Genomic DNA, 18,738 nt, shown 5'->3' with positions numbered 1-18,738 from the left:
TGGAGGGGCCCAACAGAGACCTGCCGGTCCCCCCGAATGTGTGTGCTGATGGGTCTGGGGGTGCTATGCAGCTGGCCCCAATTCCTGCTAAGAAGGAGCTCTTGGAGGATACGCAGAGGCTTCAGATGGCTTCTAATGGCTGCGCCCTTGCCCATTTAGGGAGTATCATTATTTCTAAGAGGCCTTTTGTGAGGGGAGCTACACAGCAGGTGCCATGAGCCCACCAGATGAAGCTTCATAGAAGCTTAAGCCATCCAGGCCATCCTTGCCCAGCACCTCTCAGTAAGCAGCAGGGACAGCAGATGGATGACAAGTCGGCCTCAGGGCCGGGTGGTGGCCTGGGAAGGAGCCAGAGCAAAGAGGAAGGACAGTGAGTGCTCTTGGAGGGTGGGCCCCTATCTTATGAATCAGGAAGAAAATCATGACTGGGGAAAGCATTCACATCAGAAGTATCATGGTAGGGACTTCTCTGGTGGCGCAGTGGTTGAGAATCTGCCTGCCAATGCAGGGGACACGGGTTCGAACCCCGGTCTGGGAAGATCCCACATGCCGCAGAGCAACTAAGCCCACGCGCCACAACTACTGAGCCCGTGCGCCTAGAGCCTGTGAGCCATAACTACTGAGCCCGCGAGCCACAACTACTGAAGCCCGCGCGCCTACAGCCCAGAGGAACCACCGCAATGAGAAGCCCGCACACCACAACGAAGAGTGGCCCCCACTCACCGCAACTAGAGACAGCCCGTGCGCAGCAACGAAGACCCAACGCAGCCGAAAATAAATAAATTAATTAAAAAAAAAAAAAAGAAAGGAGTATCATGGTTTAGGGACTATTTCCCTAGAGGTAACACATCCAAGCTGCCCTGGGCAGAGAACAGCGGGCATGCTGTCGGGAATTTCCTGCAGGAATCCCTCAGCCTGTGGCATCTCACATTCCCTCAGCTGAAGTCCCTCGAATTTCCCTACCAAGGGAGGTCAGCGCTGAAAACGGTCCTACGCCTCAGCCAGCGGGGACAGCTGGCCGCTGTGAAGGGGAGGAAGGCCTGTGTTTGAATCTTCCTGGAGTGAAGTTTCAAACTCCCCCAGCCTCCGTCCTGCCGGGCCCATTAAAGGATATGTCGAGCATGTCAACCATGATTTTGCAGGTCTCTATGCTGAAGCCGTCTGACTTGATATCTTGGCCTAGGAGACAAAATAAGTGTGACAGGAACATCTTCTAGAGCAGTACTGTCCAATACAGCCTTCTACGATCGCGGAATATTCCGTATCTGCACCCTCTGATACCGGAGCCACTTAAATTGTTTTAAATAGCCACATGAGGCAGGTGGCCACCATACTGGGACAGCGCAGAGGCTGTGTTACATTTGCCTGACTTCTCTGTATATTGGCCATGGGCATACGGGGTTATAATAAGTGCTTTTTAAATAAATAAGAGAATGGTAAGAGTCTGGGCCTTGAAGTGTTCATAAGATGCAAAGTCACCTGTGGAGACAGTGGGGGTCCCGCGTGTTCATTCTAGGCAGGGCCCTGAGAGAGGAAGAGGTTTACTTAACTGCCCGCCTGCAGGCATTTAGGGGGCCTCTGTGTCCCCAGCTGGGTTAGCCTGAGGGCCAGAGCCTGTCCGCAGCCCGTGCTCTCCTAGGTGAGTCACTCACTGGTTGAGTCCCGTCTAGCTGGTGGTCGACAGGTGGTGTGAGAGCCCTGTCACAGATGTGAGTCTGTTCCCACAGCCTTAAGGGGAGCCCACCCTCTTCATCATGTCCTTGTGGAAGGTTAGGACGCAACCTGTCTCAAAGCTGCTGTTCTGGGCTCTGACCCCTTCTCGGGTGTGGGTGTGGGCTGTGCCTGGGGCCCTTGGGCAGAAGGAGTCATCACGTCACCGGGTGTGGGAGCTCCGGGGCACGGGTGAGGCTACTGCTGCACCCCGAACAAGCAGCAGCTGAATCCGAGCGTGGCCCGATCCCTCCCCTCCCCCTCCCCGCATCTGTGCAGAAACAATGGTGCTCAGTGTCCCTGGGTTCATGACAACCACACAGCTTAACAGCCTGTGACCTCACTCGTGCCTGGTGGCCTCGAGGGTAAACACCACTTCTCGTCACCCCCAGATCGGAGGAGGGGGGGCCGAGGACTAGGGTCCGCCTTGGGGAAGCCCTACCCTGGCCGCTGGACCCCCTGGCTGCAGTTCTGCCAAGAAGCTCAAATGCAGCCGTTCGTTTGGAGGCCACAGGGCATGGATCGGTCACACGTGGTTCCTGTGAGGGACCACATGCGTGTCGTTCACGTGCACTGTGATGGAAGACCGCACTGGCCTGGATCCTTCTTTGGCTTCAAGAGGAGGATTTTTATCTCTTGGGGTTGGGCCAGAGTGAAGTCCACGGGACTTCTGGAGACCATCCCCAGGCTGACGCTCAGACCTGACGACATATGCTCTCGTTTCGGGTCCGGGCTGAGAACTCTGATACCGTACAGACCCCTGCTCAGTGGACTGCAGTCTTATCAAAGCAGCACAGTCCTGGTGATAACTTGAGGGGGAGAATAGCGGTGTGCGTGGGTGTGTTCTCCCCACCCCCTGCAGCGGTGATCAGCACTGGGGAGGTGGACAGTCCGTCCTTTGATGTCTCTTGCTTAAGAAACAGTTTAACCTGAAAAGGTGCGTGAGGACCATGGCTCTCCAGCTGCTTCTCAAGTCTCCACCCAGTTCTGTCCGTTCTTTATAGATGCCCATCAGCCTGGGCTGAGAGCAGTCATTTCTGGAGCCTTGAAGCCACTTGCCTGGCCCACTGGCTCAACTGAAGTGACATTTCTCCCATCAAGAACTGGCTCGACCAGCCTCCCTTAAACACACATTTGGGAGATGAGCCCTTTTAATGCCATCCCCTGAGCTGGAGTGGAAGATGGACCACTTATTTTTCCATTCTGGCTCGTCAGTGAGCTGTCGTCACTCTGTCAGTGGTTCCCCACTAAATACAGCCCGGAATCCAGGGATGGGGATGCTTTCTGGCTCCCATCACGCTTTTTCTTAGCAATTAATCATCGTAAGAGTCACCGTATACGGAGCCCAGGCTTTGTGCTAGGCGATTCCTACACGTCATCTCATTTAAGACATTCAACCACTCTGAAGAGGTTAAGTAATAATATGCCTATTTTGCAGATAAGGAAACAAGAGTCAGGGAGATTATCTAACTCGGTTTAGATCACAGAGCTAGTAAGTCGTGGAAACCTGGATGTGATCTTTGACCTCTAGACTCCAGAAACCTTCGCCCTTTTTGATCACATCGGGGAGAACCTCCTTCATCCGGTTCTTTGGTGGTGACGGTGGTATTTAAGCAGGAGTGGGAGTGACGGTTCAGCCACCGCCGCTGAGCCGGGGAAGGGGAAGGATCCCCGTGTCCCCTCACGTTGCAGCAGAAGGAGCGGGGTGAGGGGTGTGCGAGGAGTGGGTACTTACGCTTTGCCAGAACTCTCCTCAGGATTGTCTGCAACTCAAAGGCAGAGATCTCTGCATCCTGTGGACATGCAACCAGAGCGTTGTATTGGCTCCCTTGGGGCTGGTGAAGCACGGAGCAGCAGACGTGTAACGGGTGTCTGCTCTGGCTGGGCCCGCGAGGCGCGTTAGAGCTGGGGCGGGGAGGGGTCTGTGGATGTGCATTTCTAACAAGCCCCCAGGAAACGCTGCCACCGCCCCCCAGACCGCACTACAAGGGGCACAGCCACAGCCCAAGTTTTTGATAAGTGTTTTCATGCACAGCGTGCTCCAGGCAGAGTTCATTCGCCATTGCTCTGCTGTAGAGAATATAAAGAACACATTCTCCATTCTACCCATGTCTGTGGTCTTTTGACTCAGTCCTCTATACCCTTCCTCGCACCCAGCTTGCCTTCCTCTCCCTTTAAAACCCAGACCTGGCTTCCTGCAAAGCTTGCTGGGACCGGCTGTGTCCAAGAACTGGCCCAGCGCTTTTTCTGTGGCCTCAGATGTGGTGCAGGTACCTCTGTTCACGTACACATTTTGTGTAACTGGGGGACAAGCCCCATTATTTAAGACCAAGACTGACATTGTGCGTTCTTGGGGGGTGTGTGTGTGTGTGTGTGTTTCAATCAGTGGGGAAATATGTCTCTATGATGCCCCTTCCCTTAGAAACCAGGAGGGAGGGAGGCAGACAGGCAGGCGGAGGCATGGAGCGGGTGGCGCCTGCTTTAGCTCTGATGAGGAGGCCCAGGTAAGCCGACGGTGGACACCTGAGGGAGCTAGTGTCCGCCACATGTGGAGGAGAATGACTTTGGAGTCGTTGGAAGAAGAGGCCTGCTAACTTTGTAGTGGACGGAAGCCTAGATGCCTCAGGGATTTCTTTTTTAAGAACAGGGAAGGCTGACACTCTGTTGCTTGCATCCTTGAGATTGAAGACCCTCCACGTCCCCAAATATTTTTGTGGCAATCAAAGAGAGGGGGCTGAGTTCCACGTCTCAGTTGCAGTGGCACAGAGCAAACAAAACAGCCACAAGGAGAGGCCCAGAGTCCTCAGGCAGGAGGATCACAGCCAGAGCCGACCCCCCCCCACCCCCCAGACAGCAGAAGCCCCTGGCGACTGACGTGCAGAGGCCCTGGGGAGGCCTCGGGCAAGGAGTCTGAGCGGACATCCCAGTTACGTTTGTCATTCCTCTTTGCTTTTTGTTCAGTTTGTTTCCTCTCCCCCCTTAGACTGAAGTCTCCTTGAGGACAAAGATGGTCTCTTCCTTTGCGTCAAGCAGGGCGCACAGCACAGGGGTTTGGGGAACACTTACCTCCCCTGCCAACTGGGCAAACAGCCTCCTGAATCCATCATCGATGTCGTCCTCGCTGACATCAATCTGGAAGGCGAGGCACGGAAGTGAGACGCAGTGACGCAGTGACCAGCAGGCACCTCGTCTCCCTTCTGGGGCGGCCTCCCCTCCCCGCTCAGTTACCCTCTCTCCCTCTCTCAGGCCTGAATTCTAAGGTTACTGGGATTGAGACAAAGGACAGTGTGAGGAATTAAGGAGTTTTTTTCCAGTTAAAACACATAAGAGGGACTATAAACTATGTGGGAAGGAGTTACACTCTAATTTCTCACATAGGCATCTTCTCCAACATTCCACCAAAATGGCCTTTTATGATCTCACTAATGGGGACTCAGGAGTGTAGAGACTAGCTGGCGTGGTCTGGATCGACTCTGAACGTGGTGAGAGCACAGCCGTGAGGCCCTTGGAAATTGTTCCACGTCTCACTGAGTACACGGAGCTCCAGCAGCTGAGGAATAACGATCATCAAGCCACTGCGGGCACCAGGACGGAGGGAAGAGCGCTCCTTCCCATTTGCGTGCTTTCCTTCCTCAACTCTGGACTCTTAGGTTGGGTCTGAAATTCCTGAGCCGTAGTCCTCAAAGCCCTCAGGATTTACCACTGAATCACAACTCCCAGAACTCTAGGGAACCTGAAAGATCTTGTCGTGCAACGTTTCCATTTTGTTGATGAGAAAACTGAGGTCCAGAAAAGGGAGCGACAAGACCGCCCACTGCTCGGAGCAGCCTGGTGTCCCATGCTCCAGGCACCCCGTGCGTGCGGGCTACATGCAGGGGACCGTCCAGCCCCACGCAGCGGCCACAGCTGGGGCAGGAGGCGCTCTCGCACCCCCAGGCCAGGGCCGCACCCTAGTTTCAAGCTGTGCTCGTGAAATCCTGGGGGCCTCCTAAACCCTTGGGGTTATTTTCTGCTCCGCTGCTCCTGGGTTGTTCAGGACAGAGCGGGTGGAGCTCAAGCAGTACGGTACCTCTTCAAGGTTGGCCTCGATTTCATCGTCGACGACTCTGGAAACAGAAGGAAACTGTGTGTTACTGAAAAGGGAGTGTTGCAGAAATCCCGGCTAAAATGGAACTGCGCCGTTAAACCCAGCATGGGGTGGGCACAGGGGGGTTTTCTGCATCCCAAGTTTCTGTGACAACACATCCCCTACAGCAGAAATTAGTTAGAAATGATCCAAGGAAGTGTCCCGGCTAAAACAACTTGGAGAGTCAGAACTGTTTTGTTTGCTAATTTTCAATCTTCATCAAAGAGGACAGGCTTCCCTGGTACTACGGTGCTGGCACTCTGGCCTGGAGGCACAGCTCGTAGGTTCCCTCTGAAACGCTCTGTGCCGTCATAAATCTTCACATGGAGAATCATGCAGTGTACCCTGCTGCCTACCTGCTCTGCCGAGGGAGGGAGAAGGCAGGGAGGCCTGGGTGAGATTTCGGCTGAAGCTCGGGCCCTGGTTAGTTTATCCCACACACAGTCCTATGTGCAGGGCTGGGTCCTTCTCCACAGTGAGGGAAATGCCTTCTCCACTGTGCACTGTCTTGGAGCCCCGGCGATCCCTGCTCCTCCCTCCCACTGCCGCCCCCCTCCATCCCACACGGATCTGAGCATGTGGCACAAGGTCAGAGGGGGACACGGCAGCTGCCACGCCCCCTGCTTCCCACACCCTGGCCCTCTGGTGCCCAGCCTCCTATCAGTTCTAGAGGGTTCCAGGGCCTTCCAGTAAATCTTGTGCTTAAGTTGCCCAAGGCTGATTACATCTCACGCAGTCAAGGGCCCAGCTGAACAGACACGGTTGAGGCAGCAGCCATCGTGAATTGAGGCCACGCTGACAGCGGTGTCAGCCAAAAATGGTCCCTGAACATCGGGGCTCCAGTGAGGAAGGGGGAGCCCCTGCAGACCTCGTGACTGTAGCGGGGAGAGGCTCTGGAGACATCTGAGGGACCGCTGGGATTGGCACTTAGACCCTCGGCTCTGCCAGGCTGGTGGGCTGGGAATGCAGGGATTCTACCAGCACTGCCCCAAATGACAGGCATTTGCAATCTGCTCTACAGGCATCCCTTTCCCATCAGAAAGATCCCGAGTGTCTATTTTCTTTGCTGACCCGAGGACAGCACTAACGTTCTTCGACACCTCGAGTCCTCACACTAAGCCTTCGAAGCGGGCGGGTACTACAGGAAAAAAAGCTGACGAGCAGAGGAGCAAGGCGGCCCAGGAGGGTCAGGAACAAGGGGTGGGGACGGGGAGGGCTGAACGACTTACTGGTAGTCGGCTTTCTTCTCGGAAAAGACCCGGATGCAGAAGTCCCCGTCCTTGTTGGGCTCGAAGGTGGACGGCACCAGGATGTACTCCCCCGGGGGCAGCTTGAAGCGGTTGAGCACCTCCCGCAGGTTGATGAAGGTGTCCGACCGCTCCCTCGCTCGGTGCGTCAGGAAGAAGTTCTTGCTCAGGTGGATGTTGGTCTGTCCTGTGAACTGGTGAAGAAACGGGAGCAAGTGGGAGTGGAGGGTGGAAAGGGCTCCAAGCACCGTCCCTCCACTCATCCAGACAAGAGGCTCACAGCGAAAACTCTGCATCATCTGAGATGAAAAGCTAACTTTCTACCCCAAACAGGAACTCAGAGGCACACACGGCAGGGGACCCACATTCAACCCCGTCTTCAGATGCCCCATCTCTCCACTCGGACAGAGGACCTCAGCCTTCCCCTTACGACTCAGGGACATTAAAGTGCCCTCGGCCGGGATCCACTCAGTTCTGTGTGGTATAGACACACTGACACAAGCAGCCAGGACCGCGGCGAGGAGGGGGCCCAGCTCTCAAACGTGGGGTGTCAGTCTGACCACGGCATCCACAAAGGCGCAGCACGCCACCAACTGCCCTGTCCTGTGTGTTGACTTGAATAACTGTGGCCTTTAAAAACACACACTGCGACTGTGTGTCTCACCAGCTCAGTTAAGCCGAACTGTGGGCCTACTAAGTGCTCTCACGTATCACAGTGCATCCTAATAGTCTGGCGAGGTGTATGGTTGACCAGTTTTACTGACGAAGAAACTGAAGTCCAGAGAGGACAGGTTACTTGTCCAAGGTCACACAGCCTGCAAATGGCAGAGCTGGGAATGGGGTCCAGGCCTCCTTCTGTGCTCCCCCATCTTCTCCTAATACCACTGCAGGGCTCATCATTTCCCTTTAGGCGTCTTTTAAGAGCACTACAGGACTCCGGGAAGAGTCTCCTGCAGCCCCAGGACCACGGACCCTCCACCCGGGACTAAATGTGTGCAGCGGCTTTGCCAGGTCTGGGGAGACAGCACGCCTCGTGGCGACTGCCCCAGCTGCCTCAACCTGTGCTTAGACCCTGGGATCTGGGACCTGAGCAACCTCACCGGGGCCCAGAGGGGCTGGGGACTCATCCTTCACCACCACCAGCCCCTGCCCAGGCTTCACAAGACTCCCGAGCCAGCAGTCTAAGCCTCTTCCTCGCTGGTGAACCTGAGCCCCCAGGGACGGCGGCTGACGCGAGCCAGACGTACCTCCTCTGGAATCTGCAAATAAAGGAGAACACGCTGAATTCAGACTCTGGAAAAGCTCCAGAAAGAAATGTCACCACTGAGATGGTCTCCTTTGCTACCCCCCTTTCTCTGTAGCTTTAGCAATAGGAACTAAGTCAACCCGGTAATTATTTCCCAAGGAACTCAACGTATTCCCACATTAAAAAAAAAATCTTATGAGCCGGCAATAATGTGCATGAGCCCTTAGCACCGTTCTTAACTTATAGAGCAAGAAACTGAGGCCTGGAGCTGTGAAGTGACCTGGCTGACCTGTCTGAGGTCACCCAGCTGCCTGTAGCAAAGCCCACACCCCACGCTTGCCGCCAGGGAAAGCAGGGCTGTAGGAAGCAGCACATGGACACAGCTGCGCTCGGGACTGGGAGCCAGCAGGTGCTGGTTCTAAGCTTCTGCCGGCCACATCCATCTGTATTTCCTCAAGCAAGTCATTTCCCTTCTCTGGCCTCAGTTTCCTTATCTCTAAAACGGGACCAAACGATCACGTAGGTCCTTCTTGGCTCTGAAAGCCCATAGCTGGATTTCCAAGTCTGGGCTGTGTGTCACAATTCAGTCTGCATTTTTCTTGCAGCTATTCTGTCCCAGATCTGAAGTCCTCAGCTCCTACTTCAGAGACTGAGAAGCTTGGAATTATGTGCATTTTTAGAAATGATGGTGCTTGCCCAGCTCCACCTGCTGGTGGGTGAGCAGGCAGATCGTTGCCCCATGGGCAGCAGCCGCGTTTCCCTGTTGAGTGAAGTGAGCAGACAGCCTTCTCCCCGACACTGTGTCTGACTCCTACGTGCCGAGCTGGGAGCCCGGCTCTCAGGGTTCGGTGGGAGACCTGATGTGTAGTATTTGCTAATTTCCATGCTGTACATACTGCCCCCTCCCTGCCATGGTTGTTTTCAGGCTGCCCATGTGACCTCACTGAATGTTGGGCTGGGAAGAGTGGGCCAGCTCCAGCACATCACTGCGGCCCACCCATCACACCAAAGTGCACCCCACTTCAGCGGCTCTGAAGTCTTCCTTGCACCCCTCTTCTCCCACTGCTCACCCCAGGCCAGGAGCAGCTCTTCTCTGTGCGGCAGAAGGGAGAGGGGAGGGGACCGGGCCCAGCGTGTTGGGTCAGTTGGTTCGGAATGAAAGGACATGGGGGCAGTGAGAGCGCCTGTGTTGGGCGCGGGGCTCTAGCCGGCCGAGCCCTGGTGGGAGCAGAGGACCAACCGCTCCCCTGCCCCGAGCACGGGCTCTGCCCAGCGGGACGGGACCTGCTGGCTCAGTTCCTGCCCTCACAGTGGTTCCTGACATGGTCCAGTATACTCTGTCCTCATCTTACATCTGTTCTGTTCTTCGGAGATTGGTGGCCAACCAGAGTGCCAGGCCTGGGGGAAGTGAGAAGGGACACGGAGGCCATTTGAAAGAGCGGGACTCGCCGGAAGCTGGCTGCAGGGGAAGCGGGGCTCCTGGCGACCCAGACCAATTGCAGGGACCTCCCTGCATGAGTCTCTTAAGACCGGCCCGGCCCGTGGCTTTGCTTTTCCTTGGCCAAGCTCCCGGCCTGGGGTCCCATCTGCAGGTCTGCCTCTGGGGCTGGCCTTCGTCGCAGGGGCTGACACGCGCCAAGGAGGAAGGCACGGAGGAGCCCCAGCCCTGTGGACGCCCCTCCCATACCTCATAGATGCCGAAGCCAATGGTGTGCATGTCCTCGCCCATCTTTCTCTGCCGCCGCCGGTGCTTCTGGATGAGACCCACCAGGAAGGTGCAGCCATTCTCCCCGTCCTCCTGGTCCTCGTCCTCCTCCTCCAACTTGATCAGGTACTGAGGGTTCATCCAGAAGGTATCTGTAGCCAGAAGGGGCCGGGGTCAGTCACTCAGAACACAGGAGCCCAGCGTGAACAGGTGCGCATGGGGGGGCCGAGGCGCCGAGGCCACGCTGGTCTCAGGGGTTGGAGGCTGCCGGGAGGGGGATGAGGCTGGGCAGGGGGGATGGCAGGGCAGAGGAACCACAGACCAGGGCTGGTTGGCAGCCCGTCCGGGTGGGAACAGGCCATGAGCAGCGGAGGGCTGGGGGTTCGTCTGAACCTCACGGGAACCTAAATTAGAAACTCCCCTTTGCAGTTCTCTCTCGCTCGCCCTCAGGCTGGCCGGGCTTGGGAGGCATTCCTCATCCTGGAACAGGGTGGTCAGAGCTGAGGCCCAGATCTCCTTTGGCTCAGCTGTGATATCTCCCCGTGGTATCTTCCCCTCACCAGGCTCTAACTCGGGGGTCAGAGATGGCCCAGCTGGCCTGGCTGGGGAGACTTGGGGACTAGGTCTGCATCCCCCTCAATGAACCCAGAGGCCAGGAACATCCTGTGCCCAGTCTCAGCCTCTTGTTCTGTGTCCCCGTCCTCCTGGGCCTGTCCCCTTGCCCACTCCCATGGTGTCTCTGCCCTCCCCACTTTCAAAACCTATTTGCAGGAAGGAACTGAGATTCATTCATGTTAAGGATAATTAATGTGATCTCCTGCCTTTACCTAATAACATTCTACTTGTGGAAATAAAGGTATCTAGTGTAGGGTTTGGCAAACTACGGCTCTATGGGCTGCTGGCTGCCTGTTTTTACCAATAAAGTTTTATTAGAACACAGCCATATCTATTCATTTAAGTATGGCTGCCTTCGGGCTACAGCAACAGTTGAATAGTTGCCATAGAGACTAGATGGCCCACAGCGCCAAAAAGTGTCAACTATCTGGCCCTTAAGAGAGAGTTTGCCAACCCCTGATCTAGTGGGTAGGAGACACAGTCTTATCTGAGGCAGAGGACCATCCCAGCACCTCCGGAACTTGCTTGGTGGCTGCATACATGGCTGCATACATGGCCTCAGCCATGAGGTGAAGGACTAAAAGCACCAGAGCTGGGCTTCCCTGGTGGTGCAATGGATAAGAATCCACCTGCCAATGCAGGGGACACAGGTTCGATCCCTGGTCCAGGAAGATCCCACATGCCACAGAGCAACTAAGCCCGTGCGCCACAACTACTGAGCCTGTGCTCTACAGCCACAACTACTGAAGGCCACGTGCCACAACTACGGAAGCCCGCGTGCCTAGAGCCCATGCTCGGCAACAAGAGAAGCCACTGCAATGAGAAGCCTGTGCACCGCAATGAAGAGTAGCCCCCGCTCACTGCAACTAGAGAAAGCCTGCACAGAGCAACAAAGACCCAATGCAGCCAAAAATAAATAAATTAAAAAAAAAAAAAAAAAAAAAAGCACCAGAGCTAGAGGCACCAATCTGCTAGTCCCAGGCTGACTACTTGCTCTGTGGCCCAGGTATGCCACTGAGAGCCTTAGTTTCCTCATCTGTAACAAGAGAATCAATATATGACCATGACTTGCCACTGCAGTACTTAAAGACTGACTCCACAGTCAGACTGCCTGGGTTCAAATCCCAGGCACAGTCAAGGCTGTGTGGCCTTGGGCAAGTCACTTAACCTCTCCAAGCCTCAGTCCCCTCATCTTAAAGATGGAGATGATAATAAAGTGCCTGCCTCAGAAGGCTGTTGTGAGGATTAAACGGAGTAATATATTAATAAATCACTTAGCACAGTTCCTAGCACCCAATGTATGTTCCATAATTGGCAAATGTCATCATGATGGGACAATTTCTGAGTGGGAGAGGGCAGGGGAGGACTGGGCCATCAAGGCAGAAGAGTCAGGGGAATAAACAAAAGATAAACCAGAGGAGGAATCCTTGCCCCCATCTGAGCAGGGCCCCATCAACATCTGCTGAGTGAATTGGGCACAAGAGGCTTGCCGGGCAACAAGCAGGGCCTGGATGTGCCGAGGCCCAGTGGGTGAGGTCCCCCTGCCGGGCTAGGCTGCGTGGGCTTCGTGTGGATAAAGTAGCCCATGGGTATGAAGCGGGATTAACGCTGCCTCAGTGGGCGAGGCCGTAGCATCGGGGAGTCTAGGGCCTGGAGAGGAATCACAGAAACAGCACGTGTTGGGTTCTGCGTGGGCAGGGAGGCAAGTGAGTGCAGAAGGCAAGGGGCTGAGGAGACAAGAAGCGTGTTGAGGTGGAGGCGCAGGGAGAAGAGGCAGAGGGCCCTGGCGGGTAGGAGCGGCCAGGACGGGGTGCAGCACTCCCGGGTGGGGCGGCGGCAGGGGGCTCACTCGGGTAGTTCCTGCAGCCGCCCGCGGTGGAGCCCCGCCTCCAGTTCCCATCCACCTTGGTGAGCTTCCACTTCTTGTAGGCGTCACTGGTCAGCGTGTCAGGGGTCAGGTTGCAGATCTCCAGGCGGGAATAGTGCCTCAGGAAGTCGCTGAAAGACATCCTGCAAAAGGACGCAGCACCCAGGTTACCGGAGGACACACGGATAAGCCTGGACCTTCCGCCCAAGGCCAGACTAGGGCCCAGTCAGGGCCAGGCAGAGCTGCTAGGAGGCAGCACCTCGGGGCCACATGGCCACCAGGCCCGCCACCGGAAGGTGCCAATTCTAGTCCTGGTGCTACCACCTTCTAGCCAGGTGACCTTGAGCAAGTTACTTAAGCCTCTGTGAAACTCAGAACTCTCATCTGTAAAAATGGGGGCCACGTATATCAAATGAGACGAAATACGGCTGCTCATTTGGTAAAATGCTAGTAATGTACAGACGTAGGTGGTCCCAGAGTAGCACAGACACAGCCGCGTGGGCCCACTGCTACTCTCCAAGGGACCCATTTCTTGAGGCCTGGGGATGAATCTCTAGGAACTGGTTGGGAGAAAGGCCCATCTTTCCCCTCTTTTCTCTTGGGACCTGAACATGCCTGCAGGAATTCTTAGCCTTGTCTGCTGAGCTGCTCAGCTTTGAAACCCTACTGCTGAGATGGACAAATCGAAGAGGTTCAAGAATATTTTTGTTCAAGGTCTTATAGTGAATTTAAAACAACAACAAAACCAGGATCCCACGCCCCTGCTCCCTCAACACGATAATCTCACTCCTTTTCTAGTAAACATCAGACACCTCTTTCCCTAAAGCCTAAGGATCTTACCAGAATTCCCCATCTTCATGCTGTCTGGTCAGCCTTTCCCTCACCTCTGGGTCAATAGTGGTCCAGTTTGGGCAGCTGGAAAACCAAGCAATGGGAGAGGCATTAGAAACTAGTGCGGGACGATGACTTCTCCCCAAGATGCCCCAAAGTTGAGGACCGGGGACCTGCTCTCCCACCTGAGGGCCCAGAACCCAGTACGGGAGGGGAGTAACACACAGGTGGCTGAGAGGTGCAGGGCAGCAAGGTGAGAGGATACATTATCCTGGAAGACGGTGGCAAGGAAGATTCCAGAAAATAAACACAGCCCATCAGAGAGACATGAAGTAGCATCAGTGGCCCAAACTGAGACGGGCCTGTCAGCTCTTTTAAGGGGTGGCTGGAAATTCGATGTAGGGGAGGGGGCGCTCATCTTGGCCTCTGCAGCTGACCTGCAGGTCCTGGCAGGCATCTCTATGCCATGGCAGAGGCTGCCAGGGAAAAGGTGAAGAACTGTGGGTGCTGGGCTGTGGAGGAGGACGGGGAGACGGGAGCAGAGGAAGACCATGAGAGGGGCTCACAGAGTTCACCCCAGAGAGTCGAAGGTCTAATGGGCCTACCAGGAACCCTGGACATCAACGGAAGGACTTCTCTCTGGTCATAGGCACAAAGTTTACATCCTTGGGATAGAACGAGTGCTTGGGGGAGGAAGGGTGTATTTTTTCCCTGAAGATCCAATAGCAAGGTGACGCCAAGCTAGGGAAGGGAGGAACCATGAGGTGATGAAAGGATGAGTATCCCAGGAGCCCTGGGCCTTGTAAAGGCACCCAGATGGCTGGAGTGCACTGGTTAAGAGCCTAGAGGGCCACCAGCCCCAGGGGTCCCACTCGGGGTGGCCTGTGCTCTCGGGGCTTTATTCTCAGCATGGCTACCATGCCCCCCCTCTCCTCAGCTCCCCAGAGCCCCCTGGAAAGAGTGCCCCTACCCCGGCTCCCGACCCTGCCCTCCTCACTTGTCGTTCCACTGCCCGGTCCACTCCACCTCTCCCCAGGGATTCCGGATGCGGATCAGCTTCTGCAGGCTTCCTCTGCTTTCCACCTGCAGGAGGGGTGGGTGAAGGAGAGGGGAGAGATGTTGAGTTCAAGCCAGGCCTGGAGGTTCTCCGGCCCAAAGCCCCTTTTTCTCCATGAGCCAGGGGCGGGAGGCGTCAAGTCCATGTAATAAGGGGGATCACAAAAGGGAGAGAGAGGGCCTTGACTCCCAGACCCTCGCTGCTGCTCAGCTTTGGCAGCTCCCAGGGTCTGGCCCTTGGAGGACCAGGGCTCTTTAACCTCTATCCTGAGTCTGAGGCACAAATGTGCTTGTTCTAGACTCTGTGTTGGCACATCACCTCTGAACCTCAGTTTAAGTAACTATAATAGGATGTACTTTTGTCACAGGAGCTCCATCAAATGAACACTGGTGATGACAAGCAAATGCAGTGCATGAATCTTGATTTAAACCCTGGACTGGGGGCATTGAGGGTACTATAAAGGACATTTTGGAGCAACTGGGCAAATGTTTACATGGACTATATATTAGATCATGCTATTGAATTAATGTTTATTTCTTCAGCAGGAAAATATTACTGGGATTACGTAAGAGAGTGTCCTTATGGGTAGGAGATAAATGCTGAAGTATTTAGGAGCGAAGTGTCCGTTGTGACATCTGCAATTTACTTCCAAATGGCTCAGAAAGAAAGTACACATACATAGAGACAAAACAGGTGTGGAAAATTTCAACCATCCTTGAATCTGGAAAAATAGCATATGGATGTTTATTATACTATTCTGTCAACTTTTCTGTAGAATTGAAACTTTTCAAAATAAAAAGATATATGTGGGGGTGTTAAATAAAACAAAGATTCATGGTTAAAAAAAAAGAGAGAGAGAGAGAGCACTGCACGTGTCAGAAGACCTGGGATCCAGTCCGGGTTTTGTAGTTAACAGTGGATGGTGGCTACCTTACAGTATTTATAGTATAAAAAAAACAAACCAAAAACACAGCAAAGTCCAGGACAGCGACCTGCTTAGACACAATGTGTCAGGTACAGTCTGAGCGCTTTACATATATTAACTTGTTTGAATCACCTCAACAATCTGCAATGGATTTTTTTAAAAAATTAATTAATTAATTAATTTTTGGCCGCATTGGGTCTTCGTTGCTGTGCGCGGGCTTCTCCCTGCAGTGGCTTCTCTTGTTGTGGAGCACGGGCTCTAGGCACGCAGGCTTCAGTAGTTGTGGCACACGGGCTTAGTTGCTCCGTGGCATGTGGGATCTTCCCGGACCAGGGCTCGAACCTGTGTCCCCTGCATTGGCAGGCGGATTCTTAACCACTGTGCCACCAGGGAAGTCCCTACCATGGATATTATTATTACTGTTTCTAATTTAAATTTGAGGAAACTAGGGGGCAGAAGAGAGTTTAAATAACTGCCTAAGGCCACACAGCTGGCAAGAGGCAGAGTCAGATTTGACCACTACAGTAATTGGGGCACCAATGCTTCTGTGAGATCAAATGTGAAAGCACTTTGAAGAGGATGGAACACTACACAGATGCAGTGTTGTTGTATTATCTTAGCTGGTCCAGAAGAACGAGACAATTCTGGAACTCAGTGGCACAGAGCGCCTGGACCGACCTGCGGCCAGCAGAGGGCAGCGCACGGCCGGCAGGGGCTGGGGAGGGCCGGCCCATCCCCTTGGCCCTGAATTTCAGCGAGGACTGGGGAACGCGGGCCCCACCCTCAGCAAGCAGCAAAAATGGCTTTCGCCATCATGTGAGCAAGAGAAAGACCCCTGAGAATGCCTGCCAGGCGTTACCTCCTCGGCGCCAGTGACCGAGTACGCGTGCCCCTTCACCAGCTTCTGGAAGGTGATGGCCTCCGAGTCTGCAGCACTGGTGATCTGGAAACGCGGGAGAATCAGTCCCAGCCCGGCCGCCGCATCCCGCCTCCTCCCTCCCTCCCTCCCTCCCTCCGTCGCTCAGGGCTCAGCAGGGCCTTGGCCCGGGTGGAGGGCCCCCGCTCCCGCCTGGAGACCCTCCTACTACTTCTTTGAGGTGCTGACGGGCTATTCACAACCAGAGAAGAGGCTGAGGGCAGCCCTCTGGGAGAGCGGCATTTGCACTCATGTGTGTGCCCGGCGCAGTCACAAATTCCCGCAGGAAAGGGCACACCGTGGAGGGGACTCAGGACACACACCTGGACGGCATCGGTGGCCCAGGTGTGCTAAGTCCCCTGAAACTGCGAGGGCTGCCCCGCCCGCTGCAGGTTTACACTAGGACAGTCCTTCGTTTCTGCCTGACTTCAGAGTTGGCTCCTGTTCTATGAGAACTTCCCCAGTCATTCCTTCCCCCATCTGTTCTGATGGAGGTTGTTATTTTTGTCTGGGTCAATGAGAAGGGCTGCGTGGGAGTAGAAAGGGTCTCTGCCTCGAAATGCTTTGCAGAGAAAGTTTGAGAATCCCTGCCTGGAGTCAGACACAGACTTGGGCCCCCAGAGCCAGACTTCTTACCCCTGTCCCCACAGGGACCAGAGCTAGGACAGGGCTCCGGTGCCGGGCACAGGCAAAGCCTGGAGGCTCCTTGGGGACAGGGGTTGTGCCCACCTCCCTTCCTCTGGCGACGTTTGCCAGCAAGGCTGGCACGTGGGAATGGTTCCTTCCTGTGCCTTCTGAAGTCTTCCCACGGGCCCCTTAACCCTGCAGCAGTGGAGGGAAGGCTGCTGGGCTCCCTCCGGTCACAGGCCCTGCAGGTGGGGCAGAAGGTGTCTGGAATGGTCCTGCCTTGGGCCCAGCAGAGGGCAGGGGACTCTCAGGGAAGCTGTGGTCCGGGGTGGTGAGTCAAAGGAGGCTGAGGGTTGTAAGTAGGCTGGAGAAGGAAAGGCTGGAGTCACCATCGCCCCAGCAGTTGTACCCTAGCCAGCCTGGTTGTCGCCTAGCTACCCCTGGGCTCCAGGTGATGTGCAATATGGTGGACAAAGGATGCGCTAACCACGTGGGGAATGAGGGCAGTGGGTTTCTTTGGTCACTGTTGGAGGAGGCTCATTTCAGCTAGAGGAGATGGGGTTGCGGCCAGGGAGGGAGGCCTGGACTTACATCGATGGAGCAGCCAAGGAGAGAGCCTTTCTGCAGAGCCTTCTGGATGATCTTGAACAGGTTGGGAGGGGCCTTCCTTAACTCATACCACTCGGCGATGCCTCCGGTGAAGTCCTCGAAGCCCTCAGTGGTGGCACCCCCCGAGAGTGCTTCGTAACACCCATTGATCCTGCAGGAAGGGGACAGACGCCGCTGCCACCTGGTGCTGACACTTCTGCTTCTCCAAGTGCCCCTCCCCCCATGCCTCTTTTGTTGGATGCTCCAGGGACCCTCTGCTCAGTCTTTCCTTGGTTTGTCTCCACCTCGGGGTGCCCACGAGCGCAAGTGACTGTCCCCACAGCTACCACTGCCTGGTACTTTGTGAAGTTTTTGGAAAAATCTCACAGAACCTTAGAGTTGGAAGGACCTCGGTGTTTATCTGGCCCAACCTCCCGTATTGATTCTTTCTACATCCTGGCAGGAAAGCGGAGGTCTGCTAAATTGGCTGTTTGGCATTTATAGCTTAAGAGAAAACAATTCAGTAATGAAAGCAGCTTCCCTGTGCTGTGTCAGGAGGGGCTGGTCTCTCCCCATGGCGATGTTGGCGCCCTGTGGCTTCCCTACCTCTACTATTAGAGCATAAGACTTAGTAGCACCTCAGGCCCCAGATTCTCAAAGCTGGGTGTGTGACTCCTGGCCCTCCTCTCTGGCAGGGGCTGGAAGGGACAGAAATCCTCCTGATGCCTGAGAGCCGGTCATTTTCCCGAGGGGAGCCCAGGCAGCAGGGCCAGGACCAGGCCACTCTGGAGCGGGGGGCCGACGTGGGCGTCCCGCTGAGAATGGGCAGCGCTGAGCGCTGGACAAGCTCGACTCCGGGCAGCCTGGGGGGGGCGGGGGCCCGGCTGGGAGGGCTAGGGGAAACCAGTTTCACTCAGCGTATTATGTATCGTGGGCAAGTCTGCATCATTTTCCTACCTCTGCGATGGATAGTTTTGCCCACGGGCAGCAACTCTTTGCTGTATTTAGCTGACAAAAATGTAACATGACCTGCCAAGGACGCAGAGGTCCTTCTCAAGGCCAGCAGGATCAGTACCATGACTTGTTCCTGTGCATTTGGTTAAAAACGGCAATAGCTGGGTGCGTTATCTCCTAGAATTGAGAGCCCAATTTTGTCCAGAGTAGTCCTTCTGTACAATAGGACTTCTCTTCAGGACAGCCCTTGACTAACTCCTGTGTTGCTTCCCAGAACGCAGGGCAGCTGGGGGCAGGCTGCCGGGGGACGGGCACGGCGGGCAC

At 55.1% G+C, this 18,738-nt stretch overlaps 1 protein-coding gene across 3 annotated transcripts in view; it reads right to left on the bottom strand.

Moving 5' to 3' along the window:
* Positions 1-18,738, bottom strand: part of CAPN2 (calpain 2) — a 54,762-nt gene that overhangs the window by 5,482 nt on the left and 30,542 nt on the right. Inside the window, exons 5-16 of one of the 3 annotated variants that reach the window (XM_082426679.1) lie at positions 17,464-17,632; positions 16,189-16,272; positions 14,345-14,430; positions 13,357-13,431; positions 12,499-12,659; positions 10,017-10,186; positions 8,331-8,363; positions 7,066-7,277; positions 5,780-5,816; positions 4,777-4,842; positions 3,446-3,503; positions 1,115-1,179 (exon numbers count right to left, since the gene is read on the bottom strand). In XM_082426679.1, the coding sequence (XP_082282805.1) occupies positions 1,115-1,179; positions 3,446-3,503; positions 4,777-4,842; positions 5,780-5,816; positions 7,066-7,277; positions 8,331-8,363; positions 10,017-10,186; positions 12,499-12,659; positions 13,357-13,431; positions 14,345-14,430; positions 16,189-16,272; positions 17,464-17,632 (1,216 nt within the window). The remainder of the gene's footprint in view (positions 1-1,114; positions 1,180-3,445; positions 3,504-4,776; positions 4,843-5,779; positions 5,817-7,065; positions 7,278-8,330; positions 8,364-10,016; positions 10,187-12,498; positions 12,660-13,356; positions 13,432-14,344; positions 14,431-16,188; positions 16,273-17,463; positions 17,633-18,738) is intronic. The other 2 variants (XM_082426680.1, XM_082426681.1) reach the window with 2 other exon arrangements.

This window comes from Balaenoptera physalus (genome assembly GCF_965194825.1).
Source record: "Balaenoptera physalus genome assembly, chromosome: 1".
Classification (NCBI taxonomy): Eukaryota; Metazoa; Chordata; class Mammalia; order Artiodactyla; family Balaenopteridae; genus Balaenoptera; species Balaenoptera physalus.
This window is presented reverse-complemented; position numbering and strand designations above follow the sequence as displayed.